The following is a 16,081-nucleotide window of genomic DNA, read 5'->3' on the forward strand; positions in this document are numbered from 1 at the left end:
CAGCCATTAATATGAGCCTGTTCTCACCAATGTGAGCATGTTGTTGTTTTGTTTTTGAAGAGTGAAAACAGCTAACATTGGTTTGAAATTTTACAAATCTCTGAGGATGACCTCCATCAATAATTATCTTCTTTTAAGTCACCTGGTTTCTAAAATATTAAAATGTGCATACATGTACTGGATCTAACGTAAACTACCACCCCTTTTTCCTCTTGGCATTCCTTGTACTGCAGGTTTATCCTTTATGGCAACCCTTTTAATCTCTTCTGTTCTGTTCTACAGTGAATTGTGATAGCCTCAATACCTTACTGGCCTTAATTAATGACAGGTCACTGCTTATACATGAACTATTAACCATTCACCTTTTGTATATTTAATGAACACAAAGTGCACAGTAGTTTTATTGTACACAGTGGGAAGAGTATAAAAAGGAAACTCAATAATTAATTTTTACAAAACCACTGTATTTACAGGACATTTAGAGAAGTTATAATTGCCCTGGTATACTGTATTTGTAATTTAAGAATATCATTGGTATATTTATTATTGTACAGTACTGAGTGTTCTGTAAATTGCAGTTTATTGATAAAAATATACAGAAAAATACACACAAAAAATGTATCTTTTGGTAATGACATCACTTAGTTGACATGCCTCTGTCCAATGACTCTAATGAACACTAACAGAATGTTCCTGTTGCTCTCCACCAGACATGTCTTGCAGCCTCCATGCGGTGCTCTATGTTTGGAACAGTTTGAGAAATTGTTCACTGCGGCAGGGCTCGGACCAGGAAGTTTTCTGGGGAGTGAGTGAACCCCAGGACCCCCTTCAGACTGGGCAAGGCTCCAGGGACCGGAGAGAAGGAGAAACGCTGGACAAGGGTGGTGAAGAATAGGAACAGCTCCATACGGGCAAGATTCTCCCCCAAGCACACACGCTTACCTAGACAGACAGACACACACCCAAACACACACACATATATACATGCATGTAATCTCAGGAAACATACTCACCTGAACAAATATAACATTGAAATCAGTTGATGTGACCGATTTTGAACTTGGATCATTATCTTTTGCCTAGGAATCTAACAGAAGATCAATGAAAACAGAACCAACAGAAAATATCCTGAACATCCAAGAACATCATGTATTCTACCTGCTGAGAAAGGCAGGAAGGCTTCTCTTTTACGGAACTGTCCATCAGAATCAAGGAAGTGGTCTGGGTTAAAGGTGTTTGGTGATTCCCACTCGTTGTTGTCAAACAGCACAGAAGACAAGTTGGTGGTGATGGTTGTCCCCTGAAAAGGACAGAGAGACTATATTCAACTCTACCAAACTTGTTGAATTACAATGGCTTTTACAGTATACAGGTGCTGGTAATAAAATTACAATATCATCAAAAAGTACATTTATTTCAGTAATTCCATTCAAAAAATGAAACTTCTATAATGTATACATTCATTCCACACAGACTGATATATTTTGAGTGTTTATTTCTTTTAATTGTGATGATTATAACTGACAACTAATGAAAACCCCAAATTCAGTATCTCAGGAAAGTTGAATATTAATTAAGACCAATACAAAAAAAATATTTTTAGAAATGTTGGCCAACTGAAAAGTATGAACATGAAAAGTATGAGCATGTACAGCACTCAATACTTAGTGGGGGCTTCTTTTGCCTGAATTACTGCAGCAATGCGGCGTGGCATGGAGTCGATCAGTCTGTGGCGCTGCTCAGGTGTTATGAGAGCTGAGGTTGCTCTGATAGTGGCCTTCAGCTCTTCTGCATTGTTGGGTCTGGAGTATCGCATCTTCCTCTTCACAATATCCCATAGATTTTCTATAGGGTTAAGGTCAGGCGAGTTTGCTGGCCAATTAAGAACAGGGATACCATGGTCCTTAAACCAGGTACTGGTAGCTTTGGCACTGTGTGCAGGTGGCAAGTCCTGTTGGTCCATAAAGTTGGTCAGCAGCAGGAAGCATGAAGTGCTCTAAAACTTCCTGGTAGACGGCTGCGTTGATCTTGGACCTTAGAAAACACAGTGGACCAACACCAGCAGATGACATGGCACCCCAAACCATCACTAACTGTGGAAACGTTACACTGGACATCAAGCAACGTGGATTCTGTGCCTCTCCTCTCTTCCTCCAGACTCTGGGACCTTGATTTCCAAAGGAAATGCAAAATGTAATTTCATCAGAGAACATAACTTTGGACCACTCAGCAGCAGTCCAGTCCTTTTTGTCTTTAGCCCAGGCAAGACGCTTCTGACGCTGTGTCTTGTTCAAGAGTGGCTTGACACAAGGAATGCGACAGCTGAAACCCATGTCTTGCATACGTCTGTGTGTGGTGGTTCTTGAAGCACTGACTCCAGCTGCAGTCCACTCTTTGTGAATCTCCCCCACATTTTTCAATGGGTTTCACAATCCTCTTCAGGGTGCGGTTATCCCTATTGCTTGTACACCTTTTTCTACCACATCTTTTCCTTCCCTTCACCTTTCTATTAATGTGCTTGGACACAGAGCTCTGTGAACAGCCAGCCTCTTTTGCAATTACCTTTTGTGTCTTGCCCTCCTTGTGCAAGGTGTCAATGGTCGTCTTTTGGACAGCTGTGAAGTCAGCAGTCTTCCCCATGATTGTGTAGCCTACAGAACTAGACTGAGAGACCCTTTAAAGGTGTTTGCAGGTGTTTTGAGTTAATTAGCTGATTAGAGTGTGGCACCAGGTGTCTTCAATATTGAACCTATTCACAATATTCACATTTTCTGAGATACTGAATTTGGGGTTTTCATTAGTTGTCAGTTATAATCATCAAAATTAAAAAAAATAAACACTGAAAATATATCAGTCTGTGTGGAATGAATGTATACATTATACACGTTTCACTTTTTGAATGGAATTACTGAAATAAATCAACTTTTTGATGATATTCTTATTTTATGACCAGCACCTGTACATGTCACTGTCCAAATACTGTGATGGTACACTATATAAGGGTAAGAGTTCCCTCATATAATGAATTGAAGCCTTTTGTGATTGATAGTGAATTTTGGTTATGCTACTCAAGAGCAACAACAAAGGTCTTAGAAGCTGAGATACTAGACAATGCTTAACTTAAAAATAGCTTATCACACTTCATAGCTTATCACACTTCATAGCTTATCACACTTCACAGCTTATCAAACTTAGTCATTTCTATGTACAGCTCCGGAAAAAATTAAGAGTCCACTGCAGCTTTTTCTTTCCTTTCCAAAAAAGTTGAAAATGAAGGTTTTGAGTGAAGAACAGAAGGGATAAAATTAAGAGACCACTGCAAATTGAACGCTTCTGTTCTTCACTCAAAACTTTCCCTTTCAACTTTTTTGGAAAGGAAAGAAAAAGGTGCAGTGGTCTATACATCTTTTCCGGAGCTGTATATTTTTACTCTGAGAGTCAAGACCACTGGGTGTAGTGATCAAACCATTGATGAACTAAAACCCCCAGGAACTAATAAAAGAAACACAAGGTGCTACACAGTGTAAGTGGGAAAGAGTGTCCATCTAACAGAGTGAGAGATAACATGAAGCGACGGCGCAATGTTTTGCTGGTGGTGCAGACCTCTGACACAGTCTGACTGGTTCCCTTGAGACCATGTAAATCTTCTTCGGCTCATCTAAACAGTTTCATAGATAAAATACCATGTATACATTCAGACATATTTGAAATAGTTTTTGTATTAAAAAAAGTAAAATAGTTATGATTTGTGCATTAATGAGTCAATCGTCAAGCCTGCAAAGTATATGTTGTTGTGGGTTGGTTTAATGAAGACCACAATAAAAGTATATGTTATTTTAATTTTATGTAATTCATAAATGCAACCCATAAAACAGGAAGTGCCTGTTTTTTCTTATATTTTTCTAAATCTATTTATAAAAACTTTCTACCAGCTTGTTGAGACAATTAAAGGGTTTATACGTGGTGTCAAATTCCAGGGAATCTCTCAAGCATTGTTGTCTGACTTTTGTTGTCTGGTAACCCTGTGTTTATGACTAATAAAGACTTGCATTTACATATTCTCCCCCTATTTCTTTCCACTCAAATTTTTATAATTTCCACTTTGATCATGTCCTTGCCTTGTTGCTACAACTCCACAGCAGATCATCAAAAGTTGTAGATTGAGATCTGTCTTCTGATGCTTATCTTGAAAAGCCTCTCTCTGCTCACTCAACCGAGAGGTTTTTGCCTGGTTTCATGTGTGGGATGTGAACATTCCCTGGCCAACAACCACGATTTAACTTGAAGGTGCCCAACCTACGACAAACAGTTGCTAGAGCCCAATGCAGCCTTGTGTGGTATCTACCAGTGTACCCCCTGCAGCGCCAAGCCAATAATGCCCTAGCAACTGCCTGATTCAAACATCTGTCCACAATGACATAGATGTACTGTGAGACAGTATCTTAGACATCAGCGGCAACAACATTTGAACCATTACTTAAAGCATTTAACACAGAAACTCATGGATGACCCCACCGACATTTGGCTAAGTTGCCACACTACGACTACTTGTAGAAATAATCCATAAATGTCACCAGTGTTGCGGGACAATGAAAACTATTCACTTGATAAATAGAGGGAAACATTGTTAATGCTGTGGTTTGATGTCTCTTACCTTGGGTATGAAATATCCCCCCAGTGTTGTGTCTTTGCTGGACATCTTAGGGAAACCCAGTGGCACAATGTTTCCGATCCTCTGGATCTCATGGATGACAGCGTCAGTGTAGGGCATGTTAGGCCTGTCAGACATGTTGGGCTGGCGGGATTGTCCTATTACTCTGTCTATCTCAGCCTGTACCTTCTCTGGAGGATTGAATGAGAAGAGATCAATCAAGAAACCTCCAAACACTACAATGCACAGGGGGTAGCTGTGGAAGAATCACTAACCTTGTATTTCAGGGTAGATCATCATGTAGACCAAAGCCCAGCGTAAGGTGGTGGCAACAGACTCCGTCCCAGCCTCTAGCAGTTCCAGGGTACATATTATCAGGGACTCTGTGTTGAAGCCAGCTTTCGGGTCCTCCTTCATCTTGAGGATATTAACGGTGAAGATGGATTAGAGTGTGGCAAATAAAAAACCAACTGGTGGAGGTGGCTTGCTACATTCATGTGATGAGACTTTGACCTTGGTCATCGTTTTGACTACTATTCTGGAACAATACCTTGTTAATCTCTGTGAGGTACATGTCTACGTAGTCCCTGGGATTCTCTGGATCCCAGTCCTCCTTGTGCTTATCTATCTCCACCTGCAGGATGTCTATGATCTGATAATAGTTGGAGTGAATGGTTTGATGGGGACCAGGCAGGTACTTCAGAATGCCTGGGAAGACATCATAGAGCTGGGAAAGGGAACACAAATCAGATGATATGAGGTTATCAAGAAAATGAACATCTGAATGTGACCTTTGGATATGTAAAGGACTAAAAATGTAAAAACAAATCCTCCTATACAATATACAATTTCACTTGAAAATGCATAATAAAACAAGCCATCCTATCAGTATTATGGTATAGCTGACCCAACTCATTCCTGATTAATTCGGGATTGTCACAGTACGGTGAGCAGCAGCGCCACTGTTCCGTGCACCCTCAGTTCCCGTCACTCATGAACACATCCCGGACTTGTTTTGTGTCACATGTCTTTAATCATGCACACCAGGTCCCTATCACATCATTTGTAAGTGCTTAAATGTTCCCCTCTGCTTGTTGTGTTTGCTGTCGTTGTGTGTGTTGCCGTTATATGTACGTTTCTTTAGAACCATTGTCTACAGTCATTTTGCTGCTTAAGTCAGTCCTTTACTTTTGTTGTTTGGTCGTGCGTGATTGAGTGGTACCCAGTGGGGTCTTCTGCTGTTGTAGCCCATCCGCCTCAAGGTTGTGCGTGTTGGGGCTTCACAAATGCTTTGCTGCATACCTCGGTTGTAACGAGTGGTTATTTCAGTCAAAGTTGCTCTTCTATCAGCTTGAATCAGTCGGCCCATTCTCCTCTGACCTCTAGTATCAACAAGGCATTTTCGCCCACAGGACTGCCGCATACTGGATGTTTTTTTCCCTTTTCACACCATTCTTTGTAAACCCTAGAAATGGTTATGCGTGAAAATCCCAGTAACTGAGCAGATTGTGAAATACTCACACCGGCCCGTCTGGCACCAATAACCATGCCACTCTCAAAACTGCTTAAATCACCTTTCTTTCCAATTCTGACATTCAGTTTGGAGTTCAGGAGATTGTCTTGACCAGGACCACACCCCTAAATCCATTGAAGCAACTGCCATGTGATTGGTTGATTAGATAATTGCATTAATGAGAAATTGAACAGGTGTTCCTAATAATTCTTTAGGTGAGTGTATATATGACATGAAATGTTCTTAGATCTTTATATCCTAAGATGTAAAAGTACATTGACTGTAAAAATAGATAATGTAAATATGTGTGAGGTTCTGTTTTGTTGGGTTTTGGTTTTGCGTTTGTGAATGTAGCTTGTTCTGTTCCTTTTTCACTTTGTTCTTAAATGTAACCTGATTTTTTGTTCTGATTGTTTTCACCAGTTTCTTATTAGCCCTCATCAGCACTCTATTTAGTTTGCCCAGTTCTGTCAGCCCTTTGAGTCATTGAATCTTTTTGTGTATGTGTCTTGCTTGCCGGCAGTCTCTGGTTTTGCCTGCCTGTCTTGTTACTGTGTTCCTGCTGTTTTCTTGTTTCCCCCCCCCCACCTGATTTTCCTTGTTAAACCCTTTTTGTTATTCCTTAACTCAGTGCCTGGAGTTCTGCTTCATCAAAATGTGACAACATGATTGAGAAAATAAGACTAATCTACTTCTAAATGTATTTATTAACCTACTTTATCTAACATTCAAAAAAATTGAAAATGTGAATCAGAAGGGTTTCAAGGTAGTCAGAAGTTTAGTAGAAGTTTAGTCTTATATGCTTTGCATGCAATGACAACATCAAGCTTGTAACGCTTGACATGTTTCTGAACACAACTTATTTTCGGATAATTCCACGATTAAGAAAACCCCTGAAATAACGGTGTGTGATAATAATGAAGTAAAAAAGAAGAATTTATGTTCTTTACAGTGATGTCATGCTTTGTACCAGGATTTGCTGGTACAAAGCATTTTCGCATTTCGCAAGGGGACCATGAGCCACTGTTTAATCTGTGAAATGTTGTTTGTTTTAACATTTGTGAGATCAGATTTACCAGGACGCTCCTAAATGTTTTGTACCAAACCAACTGACACACTTGAACTAATTACATTGTGCTATAAATCAATAACCACCTCAGATTTCTAAGAAAACATAGGTATTGGAAGTTTTTCCTCTGTGATGCACACAAGCTTCAGGAAATCTCCTAGAAAGTATTCCAAGCGCAGAATAAATGTATATTCCAGTTTCTAATAAATGTATGAAATAATGAATATGGTCAAAATGCATAGAGAAGTACAAAACAATTTATGTTTAATACCTTGAAACATGAAATACATTTTTTTATATCTATTTTGTTGTGTACAAATGCTTCATAAAATGTAAATAGAATGTTAATGAGCATAGCATTAAGGGACATTTCTATTAAGGCTTGAAGAGCAATTATATTTTTATTTCTTTAGCCCTATTGAGCAGAAACCCACAAGTAAGACTTTTTGTGTGAGCTGCAGGAAATGTATGCCGACAAATCTTTTCCACAACCCTCAACACATTAGCCATGAGGTGGAGAGAGTGATATATGCCAATTAGGAAAGAGAGGAGCGATAAGTGGCCACGGTAAGGGATAGGGCCAGATTGGGAATGTATTCAGGACACTGGGGTTAACACAAATAAGTGCTATGGAATTTTTAGTGACCAACTGGAATTCCAGCAGAATTTGTTTGACCACCCAGACACCAACCAGAACTAACCCTGCTTTGTATTAAAGGCTGGTCACGAGCAGGGCAGGGTGCTATGTTGCTATATTTTTTTTGCAGATAATTCACCAAAATAGTTCTGTGACAAGGACTTGAGAGCTCTTGCCACTAAAAGCCAGAATACAGGTTTAAGATCTCATCTGAAGAATTTCAAACCAGTAACCAGCCCCTGAAATTACCTGGGCCAGAGCAGAGCCGGATAGTATCACAGCCTCGTTATCCAAGCGTAGGACCTTCTGGAAGTTTTCATCACTGTACTCAAAGCGATGGCCGAACACCACAGAGGAGATAATGTTCCCGACTGCATTGTTCAAGATGAAATGGGGGTTGAATCCTCTTCCTGGCAGCATAGACATCATACTGGTTATAAAAAGCTTCCAGTGTTTATTATCTCTTTAACTGTTGTCTTTCGTGTGTCTTTGTAACTATATTATTAATTGGGTTGGCATAAGCAGACCACAGTCACACATACTTTACAGCTATACTATACAACATGTCTTCTAAGAACATTACAAAATAAATGTTTGGCGGTTGTGTTCAATGTGCAGTGTTTTGTGTTTTATTTATTATTATTATACAGGAACAGTGCAGATTAATCAGTGTTTCAGTAAAAGTGCTGGTTTTAGCCACCCGGCTAATTTTCAACCACAGTCCCTGGGCTGGTTATTAAAAACAATTGCAATAACAATACAGACAAGCCATGAGTGCACGAAGACCAACTTAGGACAAGCAACATGTAGCATGCAGACAGAGCAATAGCACAACAAGCAACAAAATACATGTTTACACACCTACTGACTCAAGCTACTGACAACATTGAAAGCAAAAATACACAGGCGCGATAGGTGGTGCAGTTTTGTGTGTCTGATGGCAGTGTTGTTATTGTGTTCTTGTGTTTCATGTTTCAGAAATGGGAATCTCTTACAGAGAAAGCAGATTGACTAAAAGTGCTTTTCCTTAAGGGAACCATACTGTCACCCTGTGGATCTGCTGCCATGGGTTTGGGTTTTCTGTTTAACAAAAGTACTAAATGGAGGGGAAGCCAGGCCATTTAGGATCTTGAAAACATGACATACGTCAGTGTATTGCACAAGGATGTAACCATGATGATGGCTATTGTGCTTCGTATCAAGCACTTTAAAAGCCTGTTTGTAGACAGTCTGAATAGATTTTAATGTTTCAACATGCGGCCCAACTAGTCAAGCAGTATGTTAAGTGAGGGAGTATCATAGATTGAAAGTACAGTTTTGTATTACCTCTATAGTCAAACAGTTTTGTGTAAATCGGAAATTAGCTAGGATGAATTTGGTTATTTGAGATAACTTTTTCACATGTTTTTTAAAAGAAAGTTTTGGAATCAAGTATGATGCCTAGGTACAGTACTAAAATGGGGAACCACCTGGAGCTTCTTTCCTTGACACATAAACACACATAGACATCTGGCTCAGTTGCATCAGTTGCCATTGTTGTGAAGAACATACAGATTTTTTTTTTTAAATTGAGATACAAACGAGTCACTGAGCCACTTTGTAACCTGGACCATCATAGGAGTGAGTTCTTGTGCAGCTTGTTGTTTGCGCTTTGCATGCACATATATCACTGTATCATCTGCATACATTTGAACTTCAGACCCAGTACAGAGAGAAGGCCAATCATTAATTTACAGACTGAACAGGAGGGGCCCTGTCAGGACTCAGCCCTCCTAAGCTGTTTGTCTATCTGTTTGGCTGTCATTACATCTCCCCGAGTACCAGTCTCCTTGTTCCCGGCACTCCACGAAGGCACCCGTAATCACCACTGATCCTGAGCACCTGCACCAGTCTACACACCTGGGGGGCTGATTGCCACTCTCCCTATAAATGGGAGAGGTCTGCTTTCAGTCCCTGCCGGATTATTGTACAGCGTTCTCTACCTAATTAAGCAAGCTATCCGAATTCTCTGAGTATCCTGTTTTTGTTATCTTCTGCTCACCGTGTTTTTTTCCCCGTTCGTTTCCAGACCCTTGTTCCAAGACCCGTCCTGCACCTCCCTCCCAACTACCTGGATCACCCATCTGCCTTCCCGTTATCGACCTTCGCCCGGACTGACTCCCCGCTCTGTTGACCGAACCCTGCCTGACCTTCTGACCATTCTTGCCTCCCGGACTTCGTACCACTGCTACCCACTATCCAACCTCCAACAATACATTCATACCCGCCTACGTAATTCTTACGTATCTCCACTATCATCTCAGACTACTACGACAAACATCATTGTCCTTTTACCCCAGTGTCTGTATCTGCTTCTGGATCCTACCTCTGTCCTGAGTCCCGGGAGTCGTGACAGGCCAAGTATTGACCTTTGGAGCACACCCACATCTTAGCTGAGAGTGGGCGACAACTCACTGCGCACTCTGACACATTGAGTTCTACCTTCAAGTTATGATTTCATCCATCTCAAGGCACTGGGAAAAACATTGAACTTGGACAGTTGTGTGATGAGAACCTCATGGTTAACAGTATTAAAAGCTTTCCTTAGGTCTAGAAATAGTGCCCCAACATCACCCCTTTTGTCCATCTTGGACTTCACATTTTCCAGAATAAAGCAGTTGCCATTTCTGTAGAGTCTTTTGCTCTGAAGCCATACTGCATGGAGTGCAATGTGAAGGGGCTGTTGTTGAGGTGGACAATCAGTTGTTCTGCTACACATTTTTTGGCAACCTTTGACACCACAGGTAATAAACTAATGGGCCTGTAGTTCATCACGTCAGCAGAGTCACCTGATTAAAAGATTGCTGTTATTATGGCCGACTTCCAGCCTCTGGGAAACACCGACTGACCAGTTGATGTGTTGGTGACCTGAGTAATGAGGGTCTGTGTTGTTTTCTACTAAATTAAGTTAGAAAGCCCAACCCTTAATGCACCCAACTGTATACATACCCTGCTCCTCCCTGAAGGCCTCACACAGGAAGTTGCTCTCCAGCTGGATGTAGTGCTCCAGTCCCTTCTTCCCCTCTCCAAAGCTGCGCAGGTGGGTGTTGGCAAATTTCCTCTGGTTCTTCCACATGTAACCGTTGCTTAGAACAATACCTGAGGAGCACATGTTTATTTTTATTTATCCTTTATTTAACCAGAAAAGGTACAGGTAATCAAGCAAGGGTTGAATCAAAAACTCCCTAAAACCATAATACCAGCCCTATTCACATCCTGTCTTGCCTGTGACACCTGCCTCAGGCAAAGCTGATAGCAGGGCAGGCTGAGGCATTCGTGGTTTTGGACTCTTGCAGTAATGCAACGTGTTCCACCTCACATGGACAGAGTCAAAAACGGGTGGGCAGAAACATTTAAATCGGCCTTCAATTCTTGTAGTAGCCCAATACACTCTTTGAGTGTACCTGAGTGCAGTCGGTGCAGTAATCGCACAAACTGAGATGTACGTGGACATGACCCAAGACAAAACACCCAGGTGGGTCTTGTTTGTTCAGGGTGGCACTTTTGTTAATTTTTCAACAAGGAAGAAACTGTCCAGTGATTGTTCACAGCGACAACGCCCTAAGAGATATGAACTAAGAGGACAGCTCAGCTGATGCTGAAAAGAATCGGTGCCAGTTCCTAGACTGGAGCGCATTTACCCAGAAAGCAGAGCTTCCTGGCCAACTCAACACCTAATTGGCACCTAAAGGGTGCGTGAGGTTTCAGCGATCAGGAGGAGGTAGATGGTACAGCAGTGCCCTCTCCATGAGACAGGTACTCCTTGCCTTCCCCAATTAAGCACACCAGGGAACTTTGTCGTGTTCTCTTCCTCTTAAGTGCGGCTCAAGGGTGGGGCTCGAGAGAGCAGGAAAGAAGAGGATGTGGTGTGAAGACTCAAAAAACCGAGCACAAGGATTTAGAGCGGGCTAGTAAAGTTAGGCAGTGGGACAGCCTAGTAGCAGTTCCTATTCACATTTAAGAGAAACACTTCCTGATATTATGTGGAAGAAAAACACTAGTTTTCGTGCAGCTGCAAGTGAGAATGTAATTCAAGTATATCTAATGTCATGTGATATGCCAAAACATATTGACTGTGGACGGTGACTCTGGCTTGAACAATGCATGGCCTTGTGTCAAAGGAGAATTTCTCAGTCAGTAGTTTTCATTCTCTCCTCAGGGACCCCTGGTTGATCCAGACATTGCACACTTGAAAAAAAAACGATAAGAAAGTATGTAAATTAGCCACTGACTCACCAATGCCTTTGAAGATGACGTGAAACAGAGGGTTGATCGGCCGGTCAGCAAAACTGTTCAGTTGATGGACCAGAGCTTCCTTCACCATCTTATAACCTGAGATGAAAACGATCCTCTCATTGCCTCGACGCAGGCTGTACACTGGACCATAGTCCTCAGCCATCTGAAGATAGAGTGACACATTAAAACAGTGTTTTCATGTTATTTTATTTTTAATGAAAACTATTAATTATTTTCTTGTTGAGCATTCAAATCGGTAGCAAAACCTGAACATATAAATTTAATGTTTGGCCCTGTGTTAATCACACAGGTCAGATTTTTTGTGTTGGTAAACTTGTGTCCCTTGAATTGGATGTCAAGCTGGCCGGTGAAACCTTTTTTCTTAAAGGACAGTGTTTTTATTTGCCTCCCTCAATTCAATGTGAGGGCAGGACTTTATAGAAAATACTATTTTATTTGACACTGTATTTATTGGACACTTACTAAAGAAAGAAATGTATACTATGACTGAGAACATTATCTGAGCCATTTTGTACTGCTATGAATCTCAATGTAAGTAAATCTTTTTACTATTACATTTTTTAGAAGGTGCACCCATGAAATAATTGATAGACTGCCCCTAATGACCAGTCGCCCCTGGATGTCTTATTAGCAATGGATATACTGTATTAGTATCTGACCTTGTCCATGGACTTGAAATCAAGCTTTGTAAAAATATTTCCCAGGAAAGGAAGAGACCAGGGTCCAGGAGGGAAGTTAGGTGGAGGTCTGTTCCTGATGATGTCCATCACCAAGAGAAACACAAAGATAAACACCAAACAGCCCTTCACATCAAAAAAGTCCAGTACTGCCTGCAGAATCATGTTGAGATCACCCGTTGATGCACACACTTGTGGAAATGCGCTCTGGTTTTTCACCCTTAGAAGCCTCTCTCTTTCTCTCTGTTTGTCTTTCTCTCTCTCTGTTTCCCCATGTAATCTCCCTATTTTTATCTCTAGGTCCTAATCAGTTTTTTTTTTTTGTCTGTCAGTATCACTCTTAGAACTGCCGAGCTTTTCCCATTTTGTACTTTCAATGGTTACTAAATCAGTCACAGGGATGAAAACGAGGCTGCTTAACCATTCACTCATGGTCTCACAGGGAGAGTTGTTATGTAATGGGTCCTCCACAGTTTATGAGAAAAACAGGGAGAGGGAGTATGGACTCACTAAGGGCCTGTAAATCATTAACAAGGCTCAGACTGAGACAAAATGACATAGATGTAAAAAAATGTATAGAGATCGCAAGGCTACAAAGCTGCATACTATACTGCACAGAGAAAATCAATGATGTCAGATTGACAGAAAATCTAGCCAGATCAATAGCTAGAGCAACAATAACTAGCCACCTACGGATTCTGATTCACACAAAGTGTCTGGAGAAATGAGACATTACTTGCCTAACCAACAGTTACCATGTGAAGTTAATGAAAATATAAATCCAACATTCACATTTCGACATGCTTGGGTGTGAAAGAAAACTAGGATCCACTTGTTTTTCCAGAGGAGATCCTGCGCCTCTGGCCGACGTTACATTCACCCTACTCACAACATTTAAAGGACCCACAAACCAAGGCCTGAGTTTCCTGCTTGCTAGGTGGAGCAGGAAGTCCCTCGTGGAGAGCCAGACATGATCCCTGGGTTTGAAACCTGGGGCTTCACTGTGGTGCCGGTCAGCTTGTATTTTCTGGCAATGTCCCAGCACATGAGCTGCGTTCCAGGTCACCTCAGCCGGAACCAATCCTCCACCACAGGCTTATCGGTGTGGCTCTGGTTCCACGGTACCAGGGCCGGCTGATAACCCAGCGCACACTGTAGAGGCGTGAGGTTAGGAGTGGAGCACCGTTGTGTTACCCACTGACAACAGAAGATCTGTCCCAATGTCAATCGACTGGTGGGACCACGAATGTTGAGAGATGGGCAGAGGCTGTAGCTTCTCATGTGGAAGGTGGTGAGGCATATTGTTCTGAGCACATCCAGAGCAGGAAAGTGCATTCCCTCGAACATCAGGGCCAACCAATATGGAGCTGAGCATCCGTTGCTCTCCAGGATGTCCTGCAGCAGAGAGTGTGTGCCCACTTCAACAGGTGGTACATAGTATGAGTGATTTCCCACAATGTGGGAAAGTGGGATGATGAGAGCGATGTCCAGCGTACGCTCCTCCGCGTTATGGAGTCGGGAAAGAGCGTCGGCCTTGACCTTGTTTGATCCCGGCTGGTAGGTCAGGGTAAACTCAAACCCGATAAAAAAAACACTTCATATTCATGGTTTCTGTGGTCAGTCCGTACTGAAAATGGGTGTTTGGCGCCCTCATCTTGGAAGCATCTACCTCGACCATGAACAGAAGCTCCCAATCCAGATGGTGCAGAATGGGAGTGAGTTAATCCCTGAGATGCTGAATCATACCCTCAGCCTCTTGGTTCCAGGTGATCCGTTTCTGTCCCTTCTTCAAGAGGGCCGTGAGAGAAGCCAGCATGGTGCTAAAACTTTTTACAAACCATCTGTAATAATTTACAAACCCCAGGAATCTTTGTAGGGCCTTAATAGAATCCATAACGGGCCAGTCCCAGACTGCACTCACTGTTCCCTGACTCATCTAGCTCATCTAAATTCACAATTATTGGCCTTTACGTACAACTGGTGTTCCAGTAGGGGCTTAAGAATGGTGCATACGTGCTGGATGTGCACATCAATGGTAGGAGTAAAAATCAGGATGTCACTGATTTACACAGTAACGTTTTCTGAGCTGTCCCTGAATACCTCATTCACAAATGCCTGGAATAGGGAGGGGGCATTAGTTAAACCAAAGGGCAACACAAGGTTTTCTAAGAGCTGCAGGGGCACGTCTCCATTGAATTTCCTGCCGTACCAGAGTCCACCATTGCTGGGAAGGATCGGGTAGAATAAACCTCTGGTAAGGCAAGGTTAACAGTGAAAGGGTTAGTCGAGTTCATGAGAAGCAGTACTGCCATGTCTACCTGGGCTGATGTGGCCTTGTGGTTAGTCTCCTGTGGGGACAGGTCTTCCGCGGATGTCTGGCTCGTCCACAGTATGGACACAGACCTTGCTCCAGTCTCTGTCGACTTTCTTCCTTCGAAAGATCAGTATGGCTCACCTCCATTGCTTCCGGCCCCTCGCTCATAGCTGTGATGACTAAGGTAGTAGTGGAAGGGAGATGTCGACGGGATCTCAGGAGTGTGTCGAGACACGTGGCCATGGACACGAGCTAGTCCAGGATCAGCTGGTCGTCTCCACAGACCAGCTCAGTTTGCGCTTTGTTACGCAGTCTGTTGTGGAAACGGGATGAGGTCAGCCCCGTTCCAACCACTTGCGGTGGCTAGTGTCCAGAAGGTGAGAGCGTAATCTGCGGTTGCTCTGACCCCCTGTCCTAGATGGAGGAATCTCTCACGGTTCTCATCCGGATGAATGGTGGTTCCAGTGCCCCACTCCAGACCTCGCCCCCGTTAATAGGGAGATAATCGCCGCTACCTTCGTCATTGCTGGCAGCGGGGGACCTCCCTGGTAGGGGAAGTTGATGTCTATTTGTTGTAGGAAGACATGGTATCTAGCAGGGTCCCCATCATACCTCTGGAGAGGTGCTAGATGTAGTCCCTCAGCCAGTTGTGAATTCGGATCAGGAAGTGAACGGGCAGAGGCGAATGCAGACTCCGCAGGTTGATGAGGGTCTTGTTTTTTTTTAAGTTTGTATACTTCTATACTGCTATAGCATTCATTTTGCATTAAAGTTACAGTGTAACGTAAGCTCCACGTGGCATGGCGGCTCTCCCTCCTCTCTGACGCTCCACCTCGCCGGTGTATGAACCATAGGCTGGCTTCCAGAGGACGCGCCTATTCCCAATCACCATTTTGTTGTATATATACACTCACCTAAAGGATT

At 42.4% G+C, this 16,081-nt stretch overlaps 1 protein-coding gene across 1 annotated transcript; it reads right to left on the reverse strand.

Moving 5' to 3' along the window:
• Positions 1–125: 125 nt before the first annotated feature.
• On the reverse strand, positions 126–13,304 carry LOC105006950 (cytochrome P450 2J2). Its single transcript, XM_010865692.3, has 9 exons — positions 12,826–13,304; positions 12,146–12,308; positions 10,859–11,008; positions 8,120–8,280; positions 5,202–5,378; positions 4,927–5,068; positions 4,655–4,842; positions 1,159–1,300; positions 126–942 (listed from the first exon to the last, which is right to left on the reverse strand). The coding sequence occupies exons 1-9, from the start codon at positions 13,006–13,008 to the stop codon at positions 767–769; spliced, it is 1,482 nt and encodes a 493-aa protein (XP_010863994.2). The 5' UTR covers positions 13,009–13,304; the 3' UTR covers positions 126–766.
• Positions 13,305–16,081: the final 2,777 nt, after the last annotated feature.

This window comes from Esox lucius, chromosome 8 (genome assembly GCF_011004845.1).
Source record: "Esox lucius isolate fEsoLuc1 chromosome 8, fEsoLuc1.pri, whole genome shotgun sequence".
Taxonomy (NCBI): Eukaryota; Metazoa; Chordata; class Actinopteri; order Esociformes; family Esocidae; genus Esox; species Esox lucius.